Source organism: Oryzias latipes, chromosome 12, assembly GCF_053564925.1.
Source record: "Oryzias latipes strain Hd-rR chromosome 12, Olatipes_Hd-rR_3.1".
NCBI lineage: Eukaryota > Metazoa > Chordata > Actinopteri > Beloniformes > Adrianichthyidae > Oryzias > Oryzias latipes.
In genome coordinates, this window is record NC_136248.1 from 31,842,816 (window position 1) to 31,859,688 (window position 16,873).

The 16,873-nt window shown below is 45.0% G+C and overlaps 2 protein-coding genes across 5 annotated transcripts in view; both read right to left on the minus strand.

Moving 5' to 3' along the window:
* vcanb (versican b) overlaps positions 1–2,344 on the minus strand; it is a 29,163-nt gene extending 26,819 nt beyond the window's left edge. The window contains exons 1-3 of the mRNA XM_023960395.2: positions 2,174–2,344; positions 952–1,018; positions 700–768 (exon numbers count right to left, since the gene is read on the minus strand). Of these exons, the coding sequence (XP_023816163.1) occupies positions 700–766 (67 nt within the window). The 5' untranslated portion in view covers positions 767–768; positions 952–1,018; positions 2,174–2,344. The remainder of the gene's footprint in view (positions 1–699; positions 769–951; positions 1,019–2,173) is intronic.
* Positions 2,345–2,482: 138 nt separating this feature from the next.
* The window catches only part of xrcc4 (X-ray repair complementing 4), a 28,512-nt gene continuing 14,121 nt past the window's right edge, over positions 2,483–16,873 (minus strand). For 2 of the 4 annotated variants that reach the window (XM_023960399.2, XM_078956399.1), the window contains exons 4-8: positions 14,883–15,049; positions 9,548–9,679; positions 9,274–9,425; positions 6,669–6,810; positions 2,483–2,843 (exon numbers count right to left, since the gene is read on the minus strand). In XM_023960399.2, the coding sequence (XP_023816167.1) occupies positions 2,822–2,843; positions 6,669–6,810; positions 9,274–9,425; positions 9,548–9,679; positions 14,883–15,049 (615 nt within the window). In that variant the 3' untranslated portion in view covers positions 2,483–2,821. Of the gene's footprint in view, positions 2,849–6,668; positions 6,811–9,273; positions 9,426–9,547; positions 9,680–14,882; positions 15,050–16,873 lie in introns of all 4 variants that reach the window. The other 2 variants (XM_023960397.2, XM_023960398.2) reach the window with 1 other exon arrangement.

Here is a 16,873-nt window from a genome sequence, read left to right on the forward strand (position 1 = left end):
AATGTCCATTTTTAGTTCTTTAGAATCTGTCATATACTGTGGAACTCTGTTGTGTGAAATAATGTGGAACAGTAACTTTGAAGGTTTTTGGTTTTGAAAAAGGTTTGGTCAGTAACATTTAATATAAACTCTAATAGTCAGTGAAATGAGTGCATGTAAGGACACTAAGCCACAGCCATCGGCCGAAAAGCTGATCAAAGCCCCACCCTCCATTTCAAAAAGGTTTGGTTGTCAAAAAAGAACCAGAGACTGAAACGGACGGAACCACCTGGGAAAAATGATGCCGTTCCAGTGACTGCTCATTTGGGGGCGCTATTGTGCAAAACAAGTTCTGACCAGGATGGAAACGAGCAGGAAGAAGAAAAACAGCTAGTCCTGCTCATCCTCTTCCAGCAGACATCGTTGAGCTCTGGATCGATGTTTCCAAGTAAAGAAAAGGAGGACGCTGTGGTCCGGGTTCAGACCAAAGGAACTCTGTAAAAACAAACCTCAGAGAAACCAGCCGGAGAACCTGAGCCGGTTCTGCTGTGGAGCAGAGAACATGCAGAGCTGCAGCTCAGACTTCTCATCAGCCAAACATTAGCTCCGCCCCTCAGATGCTAGAGACCCGCAAATGGGATCAACATGATCCACTGAGGACGTACGCCAAAAGGAGAGGCACAGCTGGAAGCAGATGACATCATTTCCTGCAGGACTCACCTGGCTGAGGCCGAGCTGAACAGAGAGTCACGAGGCAGAACAGGAGAGGGAGGGCGGCGCCAATCATTTCTGCAGGAAAACACCATGATTAACATCATTGGATCAAATGTTTCTAAACTAATCATGTGGGTGAAGAAATTAACTGCAAAAGAAGAATAAAGTTTCTGAAAATCTGTCGGAAAAAAACAAATAAAAAACCCAAAGAATTCCTTTTTTATTGGATCTTATAGTTTTACGGAAGCAGTACATCACCTTCTATGGCCACAAGTTCAAGTTTTCTTCAAGTTCTTTACGTTTTTTTCTTGAAGGTCCTCAAAATCTGTTGAAAAAGCAGAATAAAATTTAGACAGTGAGAGAAACGTGAGACAGCTTTGAGACGAACTGGAGAAACTAAACTGGGACATAAATGAGACAAAAACGTCTGTGGGTGAAGTTTAGCTCCAAACGTACGCAGTTACGGCAATTCACCTCTATTTTCAGCAAAATTCCTCAGATTCTAAAGAAAAGAATAAAAATTTAGTTGAACTCCAAAAGGAGAAACGTGAAGCTTTTTACCAAAAAAAAAAAATCAAAGATATCAAAAACGAAGATTTGGAAAATGCTTTTGCTGTTTTTTCACACAAAGTGGAACTAGATGTACAGTAAAGAATTCGTTTGTTGCATTTACCTTATAGACTTTTTACTGTATACCCCCCCAAAACATACATACATGTATATATATATATATATATATATATATATATATATATATATATATATATATATATATATATACACACCTCCTTTTTCAGCTTCTCTATCAATGTCATCTCTGATGATAAAGGCTGAAGTCCAAAATCAGAATAAAAGAATTCAGAATTTCTATGAGCCTATCAGACCCCCCCCCCCCCCCAGGAACGGACCCCTGAAGGTAAGTTTAAAAAGAAATCATACATTTTGAGGACTTTTCTTTAAATAAGCCAAAAAAAAGGGGGCCAGAAAATGAAGAAGTCTTATTTTAGGAATAATTCTGGACACTAAGACCCGTTTTTCTCAAACTCAGATTATGTTGCCTCTGAAAAACTTTATTAATAACGTTTGTCTTTCCAGACAGAAAATAAGATGATTTTTCTAGAAACAAGTCTTCTTACTTTCCAAAGTAAAACACAAACTCTGTGCTTTAACTTTAAGTGCTGGTTTCAAAGGAAGTTTGGACATTCATCATTTTCCTAAAAACATTTCTTATTTTAGTGACATTTTTATTGCGGCTTAAACTGCATTTTTATCAAGATCAAAGGAGACAGTAAACCTGGTTCTATGAGGTTCTATGAACACACATGTTCTCATTTCCAGACGCTCTGATCATTTATGCACATTTCTCTCAGAGGAGAACTTCTGAGGTAAAGCTCAGTCCTCCTACAGATCTCCATGGACCAGCTGCCATGATGTCATCATTTTCTGATGACATCAGTCCATCATTTTTTTTTTATCTTACCTTCTGGATCCCTGAAAATCCTCCAGTCTGAGGGAAAACTCCTGCAGGAAGATCTCCTCTCCAGCTCCCAGCACTGGCTGCACGCTCCAACCTCTCTGCAGCCGCTTGTATTGGAACATGAAGAGGAGGAGGAAGAGGAGGAGCAGAGACGGACGGCACACCGCCCAGGACAGAAGGGGGGGGGGGGGGGGGGGGGCAGAGGGAAACCCTGACACGTTAGAGGGGAGGCTTCACTTCTGCATCCACTCCCTCTCAGAGATCCTCAGCAGTCTGAGCCTCCAGCTCCTCACAGACGTGACGACAGAGACGTTCAGACAAAAGGCCAAAACTTTATTGATCCAAAAATACCAAAACAACAAAGCAGAAGAAGGAGAAATCTGAGGGAGAAAACACCCGTGTCAAAGTTCCTGTGCCTTCCTGTGAGCCCAGCCGGTCGTCCTGCCGGTCGTCCTGCCGGTCGCCCTGCCGGTCGCCCTGCCGGACATCCTGCCGGTCGTCCTGCCGGTCGCTCTGGTTGGTGATGATGATCAGTGTCTCTGCTTCAGTGGAACCAGATCTTCAGGCTAAAAAACCTCTGAAGCTTCTCAGAAGTCCTCGAACAGATCCTCGGCTGCTGCAGCATCTGCAGAGCGCTGGGGGGTCTGCAGCTTACTGGATCCTGCAGGGGAGCCTGTCCTGCACACACACACACACACACACACACACACACACACACACACACACACACACACACACACACACACACACACACACACACACACACACACACACACACACACACACACAGGTCAGTGGGCTAATGAGGCAGGTTTACAGCAGAGATTTCCTGTTGAGACAGGAAGTGCTTTGTACGTAAGACAAGAAACACATGGGCTGCCTTTACAGCTGCGTGCACGTGTGTGTGCATGTGTGTTCACGTGGAACTTCTAGTCATGTTGAAGGTTTTCTGCTGTTCCTGTGAGTCTTCAGCTCAGAATCTGGATCAGGAACGACAACGTCTGAGTTTAAGTCATTTAAACCTCCTTATGGAGGAGAGGCTAAGTGAAGTTTTGGGTTTTGAACATCCACTTTGACCCTTTTTTGCTTTAACATGTGTTTTAACGTCGACAGGAGAAGATATGGTTTGCTGTTTTACTTTTCATTGCTTAAGGCTTCAGTTTGACGTTTGGAGAAACGCTGATCCAACAGGATCTAGACTCTGGTTCAGACATTTGAGATGGAGTCGTTCCTAAAAGTCGCTAGACTTTGCTGATGAACTCTGAAGAACTTGTCAGGAAATAACCCAAACAGGGTATGAATCACAGAGGAAAAGATGAAGAAAGGCAAAAAAAAAAAAAAACAGAAGTTGGAGGACAAAAGAGGACCGGGGGGAGTCGTGAAGAAAAAGCAGAAAAACATGAACGAAGGCCAACCGTTCTTCAAACTGTCTCCTGGTTGCTTCCAAGTTTATTCTGATGGTCGTGAGAAAAAGCAGAAAAGCTGATGAAATCCTGCAGGGAAGCAGCAGTTTTTCAAACTGTGGCAGATTTCAGATGTTTGCTGAAAAGAACATTTGCTCTTCTGCTCCTCTGACCAGCAGAACATTCATCAGAACGCTCAGTGATGAAGATGGATATTCAAGAAGAGCAGAGGAGTCAGCAGAGTCACGTATACGAGGAACTCAACCAGCTCTGATTTTCTAAAGAAAACTTACTGGGTTCTCGCTACAGCAGTTTCTCTAAACAAATCCAGATTGACAGCTCCCAGATTGTCAGCTGATCTGCTGTGGCGACCCCGATGACGGCTCTGCCCTCACAGAAATAATGCCGGATCCTGATGTCTGTGGCTCCGCCCCCACAGAACTAATGCCACATCCTGACGTATGTGGCTCCGCCCCCACAGAACTAATGCCGGATCCTGATGTATGTGGCTCCGCCCCCGCAGAACTAATGCCGGATTCTGATGTCCGTGGCTCCGCCCCCACAGAACTAATGCCACATCCTGACGTATGTGGCTCCGCCCCCTAAGAACTAATTCCAGATCCTGATGTATGTGGCTCCGCCCCCACAGAACTAATAATGGATCCTTACGTTTGTGGCTCCGCCCCCACATAACTAATGCCACATCTTGACGTCTGTGGCTCCGCCCCCACAAAACTAATAATGGATCCTTACGTTTGTGGCTCCGCCCCCACATAACTAATGCCACATCTTGACGTCTGTGGCTCCGCCCCCACAAAACTAGAGTCGGATCCTGATGTATGTGGCTCCGCCCCCACAGAACTAATTCCAGATCCTGACGTATGTGGCTCCGCCCCCTCAGAACTAATTCCAGATCTTGACGTCTGTGGCTCCGCCCCCACAAAACTAATAATGGATCCTTACGTTTGTGGCTCCGCCCCCACATAACTAATGCCACATCTTGACGTCTGTGGCTCCGCCCCCACAAAACTAGAGTCGGATCCTGATGTATGTGGCTCCGCCCCCACAGAACTAATTCCAGATCCTGACGTATGTGGCTCCGCCCCCTCAGAACTAATTCCAGATCCTGATGTATGTGGCTCCGCCCCCACAGAACTAATAATGGATCCTTACGTTTGTGGCTCCGCCCCCACATAACTAATGCCACATCTTGACGTCTGTGGCTCCGCCCCCACAAAACTAGAGTCGGATCCTGATGTATGTGGCTCCGCCCCCACAGAACTAATTCCAGATCATGACGTATGTGGCTCCGCCCCCTCAGAACTAATTCCAGATCCTGACGTATGTGGCTCCGCCCCCTCAGAACTAATTCCAGATCCTGATGTATGTGGCTCCGCCCCCACAGAACTAATGCCGGATCCTGACGTCTGCTCTCCTTCAGAGGACCCGTCCCTGATGTGGTTTCCCCGAGTCTGCCTCCAGGTGGGCGTGTCACCTGGACCCCACAGCCTGAGAACTCCCATCAGCGCTGGCATCTGGAAGCCATGTTGGATGGTTTACAGAACCCGTTCATGTGTGAAGGACGGAGGACGGCTTCATTCTTGGGAAAATTGAGCTCCGAGTACACAAACACTTCCATGTAAACAATGTGGGAACCGAGATGAGACTTCTGAGGACCACCAGAACCCGACTGCATCTCACTTTCTTAGAAAGACTCGATCACTAATTTGGCTCAGGTCCTTCAGATGTGGGCGAAGACGACCGTCTGTCCCTTTAAGAAGAGAGCCGTTTTTCCCCGGCTGCGTGTTTTTCCTTTTTCTTCTTCTGGTGTCCTGACGGTCACAGAGACCTTCCACACATAGAAGCTCACCTTTTACTCTGAAGCTTTTTCAAAATGCTTTAAGCACCCAGAGATTTCATCCTCTGAAGTTCTGAAAAGTACTCGAGTACCCCTCCGTTTGAATACTTTATAAAGTGACAGTGACTAAAGTAAATGCCTTGGCAGTTTTGGTTCTGCAGGTTGGACTTGGTTCTCCTCCTCTATGGGTCATTTTATTGGATTTTAAACATGAACCTTCGTGGACTCCGAGGTCCACTGAATCTGCAGCAGCATCAGGCTCATCCTGGAGGTGCAGAAACTTTTAGAAACCGACTTTTAAAATTATCTTCTTGTTTTTTCCAGGTTGGTCCTTGTTCTTAACGATCCTCCACCAGCGCCGCCCCAGAGGCGCTGTGACGGTTCTCTTCTTGATCTTCAGCTCATCATCAGCCTTCAGCCGCATCTTCTCTAAGACGCTGCGGCAGAAACCGGGCGTCTCCTCCTCCACCCTCACACTCGCCACCGGGTCACCTCAGGGACGTGCGCCTGGCCGCGTTCCCGCAGACGTTCACCTTTTCCCCGGATGACTAAAGCGGAGAGTTGTGTCACAAACTCTGAGTCACGCGGAGTTTCACCTCCTGATTTCACTCTGAAGCAAAAACAGGTTTTGCCCAAATTGCTGAGAAAGGACTAAACGTGACTCATCTTCCTCCTTCTTGACCCCCCCTCCCCCCACCTGCTTCTGAGGTGAATGCACGAGGTGGTGATGGAGGCTTGTGGGCGTGGCCAGCCGCTGGACGGACGTCTGCGTGTGGCTTCGCAGCCACCGAGCTGTTCACTCAGCCCTGTGTTGGGAGGGCGTTTCCATGGAAACCCTTTCAGACGGAGACGTGTCCAAAGCCACCCGGGTTGGAGCGAGACCAGAGCGGCGGCTTTGTGAAGTTCTGCACGGACTGGGCCGGCTTTCCAGAGGACAGAAACAGAGAAAGGAGGACGTTGCGTAACGGCTGGAACCCCCGTCTGTGGGCTCCTTTAGAAACGGTGCGTTCACTGACATCCAGGAAACAAATGAACTGTTTCACCATCCCGGAGACGGACTGAGGACACCTCTGCCATCTGGAGAGCCGCGCGGCCGTTCATCACTGGTTCTGTGTGAAACCGGGCCTCAGCAGCGCTTCCCTCTTTGTTGAAGCATCTCTTTAGTTTGTCCTCTAAAGCTCTTGGAGGAAAAGCCTGTAGACAGAGTAGATATGTACATGCTTTTCAGCACTCCTACCTCTCCTTCTGCCGCGATTCCGCGTCGGGCCTTTTCACCCCCGGATCTTGAAGCCTGAGGTGGCGGAAGCGGCGTTTGCGGCTCGGGGCCACGTCTGTGATGTCACGCAGGCTGTCGTCCAATGGGCTGTCAGTGCGGGAACCTGAGGCAGAAAAATACACATTTCTTCACATCCTTTTGTTCTCCAATCAAATCTAACTTTATTTAAAAGAACTTTTCTTTCAACAGTAACGCAAAGTGCTAAAAATGTCGGCAGATAACACAGCGACTGAAGCAGAACATGAGAGCAGACGGTTTGTTACTTAAACTGAGAAAAAGCAAAAGTAGAAACAGAAATAAAGGCTTTCCCAGCAGACTGACAGCCGGACCTGACAGCTATAAAGGTTCACATTCAAAAACTGTTCACTAAGGAGAACTTTACTTTTCCCGGTTTTCAGATAAAAACCATCGACTGCATCAGAGAACTGGACTGAGCGAGCTTCAACGTCATCCGTTTTACCTCCAGCTCCAACAAATGAAGCCAACCCAGTCGCCATTTTGTCTTGATTCAGACGCCGCCACATTGGAGCCAGACGGCAGTGACTGGTCCGAGTCGGTCCGAGTCGACGTTTCCATGGCAACCACTCTCAGCAATCAAGAGTGAGCTCGTTGTGAGGCCACACCCCTAACACTTCAAAGAGGCTGCCCAAAATCTGTCAAACATTTGGAAGGTTGGATGTGGGGGCCAGCAGGCTCCGCCTACTTTTATTGGTAATCGGATTGGTCAGTTCATGACTTAAACTACATAAAAAATATCATGAAAAAAGTGAGGATTATCAAGAAAATATTAAAAAAAGGTACCAGAGTCAGAACGGTTCTTCTGACCAATAGAAGGACTGATAACAGCTGTTTGTTTCTCTATAGGAGTCTGTGGGATTTTGGATTCTTGGAGCCACTTCCTGTTGGCAACGCCAGGGGGGCGGAGTCACTCAGTTCTCACAGCGATTATGAGGCCCAAAATTATGTTTTCCCTGCAGTTACTGCTGAAACAACATTAGTTTTTGTTCATAACAATTAAAAGTTATCATAAAATCTTACTTTTCATTTTCTATTTAGGATCTAAATTGTGCCACGCCCGATTTGTTTCTTTAATCCATACAAAGGAAGTTGGTGAAAACTCCGTCTACAAACAGACGTGCGACCAGGTACAGTTTTGTGGATTTGGACGATCTTTAAACCAGAATAAGTTCCTCATGGAACCACAACAGTCGTCTGGATCCGAGTCGCTTTTAGAACATTACACTTTCCCTCACAGTGTGGGAACAAAGCAGATTACAACCACATGATTTTGCTCTAAATGCACTCAGGCCAGAGGCGGCAGAGAAAACAAAGACGAGCACCAAACACAGCGCTCCCCCTCTCTGAGTCGTCACCTCGGTAACAGGACAACATAAACGCAGCAGCGTTTCTGCGGTGGGACCGGGAGAACGTCAGCGGAGAACCCGGAGCTGTCTGACAGCAGGAATGGAAAAACGTCCTCTCAGACGTTCTGGGGGAACCACGGCTCCTCTTACGCAACGTCATGATGCGACCGTGGCGCCCCGCAGCCCCTCCCACGCCAACACAAACATCACACTCCATCAAATGTGTTCATGTCCAGAAGGCCTCACTGTTGTCGTTTAGTGAAATCATTTCCTGTGGTTTTGCTTGTTGTTTTTCCATTTTTGTGTATTTCTCCGTGTTGTGGTTGTTGTGAGCGCATTTATGTAGGAAAGGTGGACTAGTGGTTTAGTTTGTGTAACGAAACATTGTGTTGACAGTTTGTGTTTGTCTTTGTGTCTTTGTTTGCTGTCGTTTCTCTGTTTTTATAGTTGAGGTGTTTGTTAAAATGGTTCTTTGTGTCTTTGTTTTTGTGACCTTGCTAAAGTTCTTCAGTGTGTGTGTTTGTGGGTGCGTTGGATCCATTTGCTGCTTATTGTGCGCATTTGTCTGTCTGTTGTTGTGATGTTTGTCATCTATTTTGTTTCTGATAAGTTTTTTTTTGTGTTTGTGCATCTGTATCCCTAAAGTTTGTGTTTCTTGGCTGTTTGTGTACTGTTGTGTTGTTGTTAAGGTGTGTGTTTTTCTTTAGTTTTATTGTGTCTTACGTTTGTGTTTCTTGGCTGTTGTTTTGTGTTTGTGTCCTGTTGTTTCTTTGTCGTTCTTCTTCTTTAGTTATTTCTCTTTTACTTGTGTTTGTTTTTGTGTAGTTTATTGTGTGGGGCTTATTTCATTATTTCATTGCATGAGTCAGGATCGGTGTTTTCTGCATTCTTGTTTGTTTTCACGTTCAGCACTTTGAGCTGTTTCTTTCCATGAAAGGTGCTCTAAAAATAAAATGAATTTGAATTTGTGATTGTGGTCTTTTGTGTCTGTATCTCTGAAGTTTGTGTCGTTTTTTGTTCTGAACTTTGGAGCATGGGTTCCTCAGGTTCTTCTTGTGTTTCCAGACTACACAAATGTGTGTTTTTGTGCGTCCTCCTGTGGTTCTCAGGTTCTGAATCGTCTCTCTGCAGACAGACGGTGAAGCTCCGCCTTTCTGACAGCAAGGCCTGTTTCAGGAAGTCATCAGAGACACGACACTCACTCCTGGATGGTAACGTTGAAGACGGAGATGACTGCGCTTCTTCTGGCTCTTCATCAGTGCTGCCTCCGTATTCATCCTCCTCTTCCTCACTGTCCTGATCAGCGGATCGGGTCGGCTTCACAGAACCTTTGCTTTCCTGTTCTTCCGAGTTCCTAAAAAAAAAACCCAGAATGATGGAGGATTTCTGCTCAAAGAGGAGCAGAGAGGAGACCTTTGTGGACTTCCTGGTTCTGCAGGAAGTAGAACCAGGAGGTCCGTAGGAGCAGCCGCTCACCTGGCTTCCTGCAGCTTCGAGACGCTCTCCTGCAGACGGCGGATCTTTGCTTTCTTCTCATTAAGGACCAGGACGAAGCGAGAGTACAGCTCCGCCTCCAGGGCCTCTTTCCCGCCAGCGTAGCGCTTCAGCCTGAAACCCACAGACGCACAAATCACGCACACGGCGGCGGCAGCAGCGCCGCTCTGCAGCTGCTAATGAGTGATGGACGAGCAGCGCGGCGGCTGATTACAGGGCAGGAGTCCTGCCGGGCCGCCGCTTTCATCCCTGAAGGAACGCTCCGACGAGCGCTGAAATGAACCGCTGAGGTTCAGGTCACTGAAGGCACCGAGCACTTTCACAAAAACCAGACGAGGACGGGTCACAAAAGCCCCAACTGTCTGTCCTCCCAACAACCTGTAGATGTTTCCCATTTTCAGGTCAGAAATGTCCTTCATGGCTCTTTGAAACGAGGATTTCACCAGAGATTCAAAAATCCAAACCTTAGTTTTAATGTCCCACATCTTCATTTAAATGTTTTTAGCTGTTAGCATTTTATATATTGTCTAGCTCTTTTGTTTAATATTCTTTTAGCTTTTATTACATTTTTTAGCTCATTTGAGCAGCTTTTTCAGATTAAGTTCAATTCAACATTTTTGATCTTTTCCAGTTTCTCCAGTGATCTCAGCAACTTAGACTCCTTACTTACTTTGAAATCCAAACTTTAAACTCATCTGTTTAACTCGGCCTTCTCCTTCTGATGCACTTTGATTCTGTCACTTTTTAATGTTTCAGTCTCTTTAAGCTTCGTTTTGGAATTTGTTATCTCATTGGTTGAATGCTGTAAAGCATTCAACCCTTTGTTTTCCACTTATGCTATCTTCCGCCATTTTTCGGCAATTGACTCCTTCTACAATTTTTAAACTATTTTAACCATTCAACTTTTAAAATGTTCAACTCTTTCAGCTTATTAATGCAATGACTTTTGGTTTTTCAAATCCTTCAACTTTTTAAGATATTCCAGTTTTTCCGTGATTTTTTGCCCTATTAAAATACATAGGGAAGTTATGGTGCATGAGGTGCCCGGTTCGACACCCGGTTCGGACACTTCAAATTTTTCAACCATAAAATTATTAATTATTTTTAATTATTAATTATTAATAATTATTAAAATCTTTAACTATTTCACTTTATTTCAGCTATGAATTTTTGCCCTTCAAATCCTTCATCTTTTCAAGATATTCCAGGATTTTCCAGGGTTTTCCAAGATTTCTGCTCCATTAAAATACATAGAGAATCCTTGAAACCTTTGTTTCTTTCAACCATAATAACTTCAACATGTCTTTGGCTAGAAACACCGTTCAAACATTAAACTGCTCACAGGACTTTGGACTTTAATAAAAGTTTTGAAATTATTATGGGATGGCAACACCAACTATGGTTTGGCTGCCATTTTGAGCCTAAATGTGAGGCGATTTAAAACTTCAGTTTTTAGCTATTTTAACCATTTTACTATTACAATGTTCAGATCTTTCAGCTTAATCCTTTCAGATATTTTTGGTCCTTCAAATCCTTGAACCTTTGAAAATATTCCAGGATTTTCCAAGATTTTTGCTTCATTGAAATACATTGAAAATCCTTGCAAACTTTTGTTTCTTTCAACCAATATAACTTTAACATGCCTTTAGCTAGAGACACCGTTCAAACATTAAACTGCTCACAAGAATTTGGACTTCAATAAACGTTTTGAAATTATTATGGGATGGCAACACCAACTAAGCTTTGGCTGCCATTTTGTGCTTAAATGTGAGGCGATTTTAAACTTCAGTTTTTACCTATTTTAACGATTCCACTATTAAAAGGTTCAACTCTTTAAGCTTAATCCTTTCTGCTATAACTTTTGGTCCTTCAAATCCTTGAACCTTTCAACATTTTCCAGGATTTTCCAGGAGTTATGCTCCATTTAAATACAAGGATAATCCGTGAAAACCTTTGTTTCTTTTAACCATTGTAACTTCAACATGCTTTCAGCTAGAGCAGGGGTCGGCAACCCATGGCTCCGGAGCCACATGTGGCTCTTTCATCCATCTGTTGTGGCTCCCTGTGACTTTGGAAAATAATGAGTATTTTATAATAATTAAATTTTATTTTAGTTTTTTCATTTTTCATGGCAAAGGCACTGCTAGCTCCGCACGAAGCATGAGCCACGTAAATAAACAGCTTCGTAATGAGCTCGTATTTATCGGGCGAGACCTGCAGAGCTGATAGCAGGAAGAGGCACGCGGGGCGGCTTCAAGAAACACTCCGATCTTCTGCCGGGAACTTGACGTGCCGCGGGGCAGAGACCAACTCGTTGCCAGATAGAGTCACAGGTTTCCAGCCGAAAAGTCTTCTGAAAACCGCCAGACCCAGCTTTTGTTGATGTTTTTTTTTCATACTGGACTGATAAAATAAAAGATTTTTCTAAATAAAAGATAGTTCAGACTAAAAGTAAAATGTGTACAATATTGAATATTTCTTCAGCGGACCGCCTTCTTCCATTCATTTGCTTAACCCGCTCTATCCCCGCTATAACCTGCGTCCGGCTCTTTCATCCTTGTGCTGAGCTGGAGCGACCCGACTACCGTATTTAGCGCTTTCTGTGTAGGACACACTGAGGAGCGCGGGGTAAACAAATCCCAGCTGCAGAGGATATGAACAGGTGAACAGGTAGAGAGGAAAAGCAGGTGGAGAGGCGGGGGAGGTGCTTTGGCTTCAAACTCTGTCAGAGAGATGAAAACACGGGCGTCAGATTCAGACGCAGCTTTCCCTGCAGGAGTTGAAGCAGAGACTTTCTCTGGGATGATTTTATGAACTCAAACATGGAAACATGATTACCAAGTAGAACTCTTCAAAATAACAATCCTGATCTCTCCACATTCTTTGCAGCGGTGTATGCTTCAGACGATCTCCGATTGGCCAATCTCCATGTCAATCAAGTCCTGTACTTCTCAGTGAGGATTTTGATTGGCTGGTGGATTTTAAAGAAGTACTTTTTTTTTTATCTTTTCTGGCCCGCGATCTACACTCATGTCATTGAAGATCGACCGGTAGATCGCGATCGACGTAATGAGCACCTTTGAATAATATATACATGCATAATATATATAATGATGTCAAAACGGGTTGTGGCTCCGGGAGCTTTCTTTTTTATTAGGGGCGGTCCCAAATGGCTCTTTGAGTAAAAAAGGTTGCCGACCCCTGAGCTACAGACACCGTTCAAACATTTAAATGTTCACAAGGCTTTGGATTTCAACAAAGATTTTTCAATTATTATGGGATGGCAACACTACCTACAGTTTGAAAGCCATTTTCTGACAAAATCTGAAGCAAATATTGCAAAAAACTTCATCCATGGCTGGAACTAAACATATTGAAATTCACTGGATCTGGACATATATGGAATGTGGGCTTGGTTAGCAAACAAACTTTGTTGCTAAGCACGTCCAGAGGTTTACTTTTTCCAATTTGTCTGAAACTGACGTTGACTTGTTCGTCATCCCCAGGCGACCCACAAGTAAAATGGTTGCTATGGAGATAAAATTAATAGAAAAGCTGCCATTTTGAAAAAAGTGGATTTTCTATCAACTTAGAACATGTAGCTTTTACCAATATGATACTCTCAAACAATGTGTTTTTTTGAGTCAGTTGATGATGCTGATTTCAGTGCTAGCACTTTTAGCCTTATTAGCAACATCTTCACATTTTCAACAGTTCAGCCATTTTTCAACAATTTCAGCTTTAATGCTTAACTCCTTCTAAATATTTGGACCTATTTTAGCCATTCTACTACTACAATGTTCAACTTTTTCAGCTTATTCCTGCTAGGACTTTTGCAACTTTAACTTTTCAAGGTTTTTCCAGTACAGTTCAGCCATTTCTTCAGCTAATTCAGCTTTCATTCAGCAGTACAGCATTCAACCCTGCATTTTCTTCTGGAAATGCAGCTCCTTCTAGTTATTTATTATGTTTTAATTGAGAATTCCTGACCCTTTGTTTTGCTACAGTGTCCCTGAGTTTCTTAAAAGGAACTTTTAAATAAAATAGATTATTATTATTGTTAAAGTTTTATCTCATTATGTGACACTTTTTCTTTTGTTTCCTGACATAAATGTAATCATAACTTCATCAAAGCGAAGTAACTGATTACTTTAGGAGCCCAGACGTGTTTAGGGGTGTTTGTTAGGGAGGCAAACACATCAGTCCCCCCCCCCCCCCCCCCCCCAACACGTTCTAACGTCATCTCATAGCTCACTGTGACGAACAGGAAGTGCCCCCCCCTCCCTGACAGAGTTCAGTCATGATTCAGAGGAACCATGGATGGAGGAAGTGAAAGCTGAGAAAGTCTGATGTGGAGCCATGGTGGAACGTCTCTCCTCGGGTTAGAGGTTCCTGTATGTGATGTCATCAGTAATGTCATCAGTGATGTCATCAGAAAGTTCACACGGAGGTCAGACTGACGCGGTTCTGGATTCATTCTGGAATCTTTGATGTTTTCACCCCCATCATGCACAGCACATTCACCTTGTGTGAAGGTGAGTGCACGTGTGCGTCCATGTATGTGTGTGTGAGCATGCATGTTTTGTAAGTGTGTGCATGGATGCACATGCACATGTGTCCATGTTCATATATGTGTTGTTCACATGCAGATGTGTATGTTTTCGATGTGTCCAATACAAACAATGTGCAAGTATTTGTGTGTATGTGTTTATGAATGCTTTGTAAATGTGTGTGTGTGCATGCATTTGCACATGCATGTGATCATCCATATGTGAAAGTATGTGCGCACATGTGCAACACATGTATGTATGCATGTGTGAGTTTTTACATGTTAGCACATAATTATGCATGAATGCATGTGTGCATCCCATGTGGGAGTGCATCCATCTGTGTGTTTTTATCTGTGTGAGTGTAGGCATTCATTTGTGTGTGTGCACGTGTACCTGTGCCTGTGTGTGTACCTGTGCATGTGTGTGTACCTGTGAATGTGTGTGTACCTGTGAATGTGTGTTTACATAAAGATAAAGTGGAGATGAAGGGATGGCTGTCGATAAACCCATTTGATGTCTGTCTGTTTTTCTCCAGAGTTGTCATGCAAACCAATTGTTTTTCACTGATGGTTCTTGTTCTGATTGATTGTTCTGGTTTTTTATTGTCACCCATTGGTTGTGTGTTTGTATCTTTGAGCCTAACGTTGACGCTGCAAAAACCCCATTTCCCAAGCTGAGACCAATAATGCATCTTCATCTTATCTATCACTACCTGTGCATGTGTGCATATGCCTGTGTGTGCATGTGTGTGTGTTGTGCTTGTTTACTCTGCACAGATGCGTTGCTGCTCCTGCTTCAGCCGCTGGTTGTCCTCCTGCAGCTTCTGGTTCTGGTTCTGGAGGCTGTCTCCTCGCTGCAGGCTGTGGAGCAGCAGCTGCCTCAGCGCCTCCGCTGGCCGGAGCTCCGCCTCCAGGAGAGCTGAGCCTAGTCTGAACTGGAACAAATAAAAGCAGTTTGTGGATGTGGGCCTGCAGAACCGCAGATCCTTTAATCTTCTGCTTTCAGGTCTGCAGCCAGAAGACTCCTGGTGGATCTCTGACAGTCCAGACTCAGCTGTTTCCAGTTAAATGTGGTGAAAGCTGCTGTCTCTGTAAGACATTACTCACTAAAAATAAAATCAGCTCTTCTATTTGAAACTTGAAATCTAAACTTGGAGAAGTTGACAAAAACAGACCAGGATCGTTGTGGTCCAATGTCCGTCATTTATCAAAATGTGTGGTTTTTCCGTTGCTTTAAGGTTCAGTTGATGGTTCCGACTCAGGATTTGGTATGAATCTTTTTCCAGCATTTTAAGATTCCTGTTTTTGGGTTCAATCTGATCGATCTCAGCAGGTTTTCACGGTTAAGACAGAACTCTAACGGTGTGATGAAGAAGGAAAGGGGTTACAGAAAGAGAAAGAGGGGGGGGGGGGGGTTACAAGTCTGAGGTGCTCCAGCTCTCCCTTTAGTCTGGAGTCCCCCAGGGCTCCGTTCAAGGGCCCCCCTCCTTGCAACATTCTTTTTTTTCAGTTTGATGATTTAGAAGCGTCTCAGCTTTTTAGCTCTCCTGACGGGTGGATCCTAAAATCCTAATCTATCCCTGAAAGTTCTATTTTAGTTTAGCTTAAATCTTTTATGTCACGGCCTGTTTTCGCGGTTAAAAAAAATGAGTTTAAACAAATAAGCCTTCATTTCTTTGAATCATGTTAAACCGGAAATCCAGCTGATTCAGTCCTTTTGGAGTCGGACCTCAAACCCTGTGACGGTGGTTCTGTCAGAACCGTTGGGGGTCCTCGGATCGGGACCACCTCAACCCAGAACAGAAGTTCTCTGTTTGGTTTTGTTTCTGCTCTTTTTGTTTTACAGCTGCCGCTAAACCAGTGCTTCCCAACCCTGGTGCTCGGGGAACAATGTCCTCCATGTTTTCCATGATGCCCTGCACACCTGACACACCCACCTGACACCCACCTGACACCCACCTGACACACACATGACACACACCTGACACACACCTGACACACACCTGACACCCACCTGACACACACATGACACACACCTGACACACACCTGACACACACCTGACACACACCTGACACACACATGACACACACCTGACAGCCACCTGACACCCACCTGACACCCACCTGACACCCACCTGACGCACACATGACGCACACATGACGCACACCTGACACACACACCTGACACCCACCTGACACACACCTGACACACACATGACACACACATGACACACACCTGACACACACCTGAGACACACCTGACACACACATGACACACACCTGACAGCCACCTGACACCCACCTGACACCCACCTGACACACACCTGACACACACCTGACACCCACCTGACACACACCTGACACCCCCCTGACACACACCTGACACCCACCTGACACACACCTGACACACACACATGACACACACCTGACACACACCTGACACACACACATGACACATACCTGACACACACCTGACACACACCTGACACACACCTGACACACACATGACACACATATGACACCCACCTGTCACCCACCTGACACCCACCTGACACACACCTGACACACACACATGACACACACCTGACACACACCTGACACACACCTGACACACACCTGACACACACATGACACACACCTGACACACACCTGTCACCCACCTGACACCCACCTGTCACCCACCTGACACACACATGACACACACATGACACACACATGACACCCACCTGTCACCCACCTGACACACACATGACACCCAC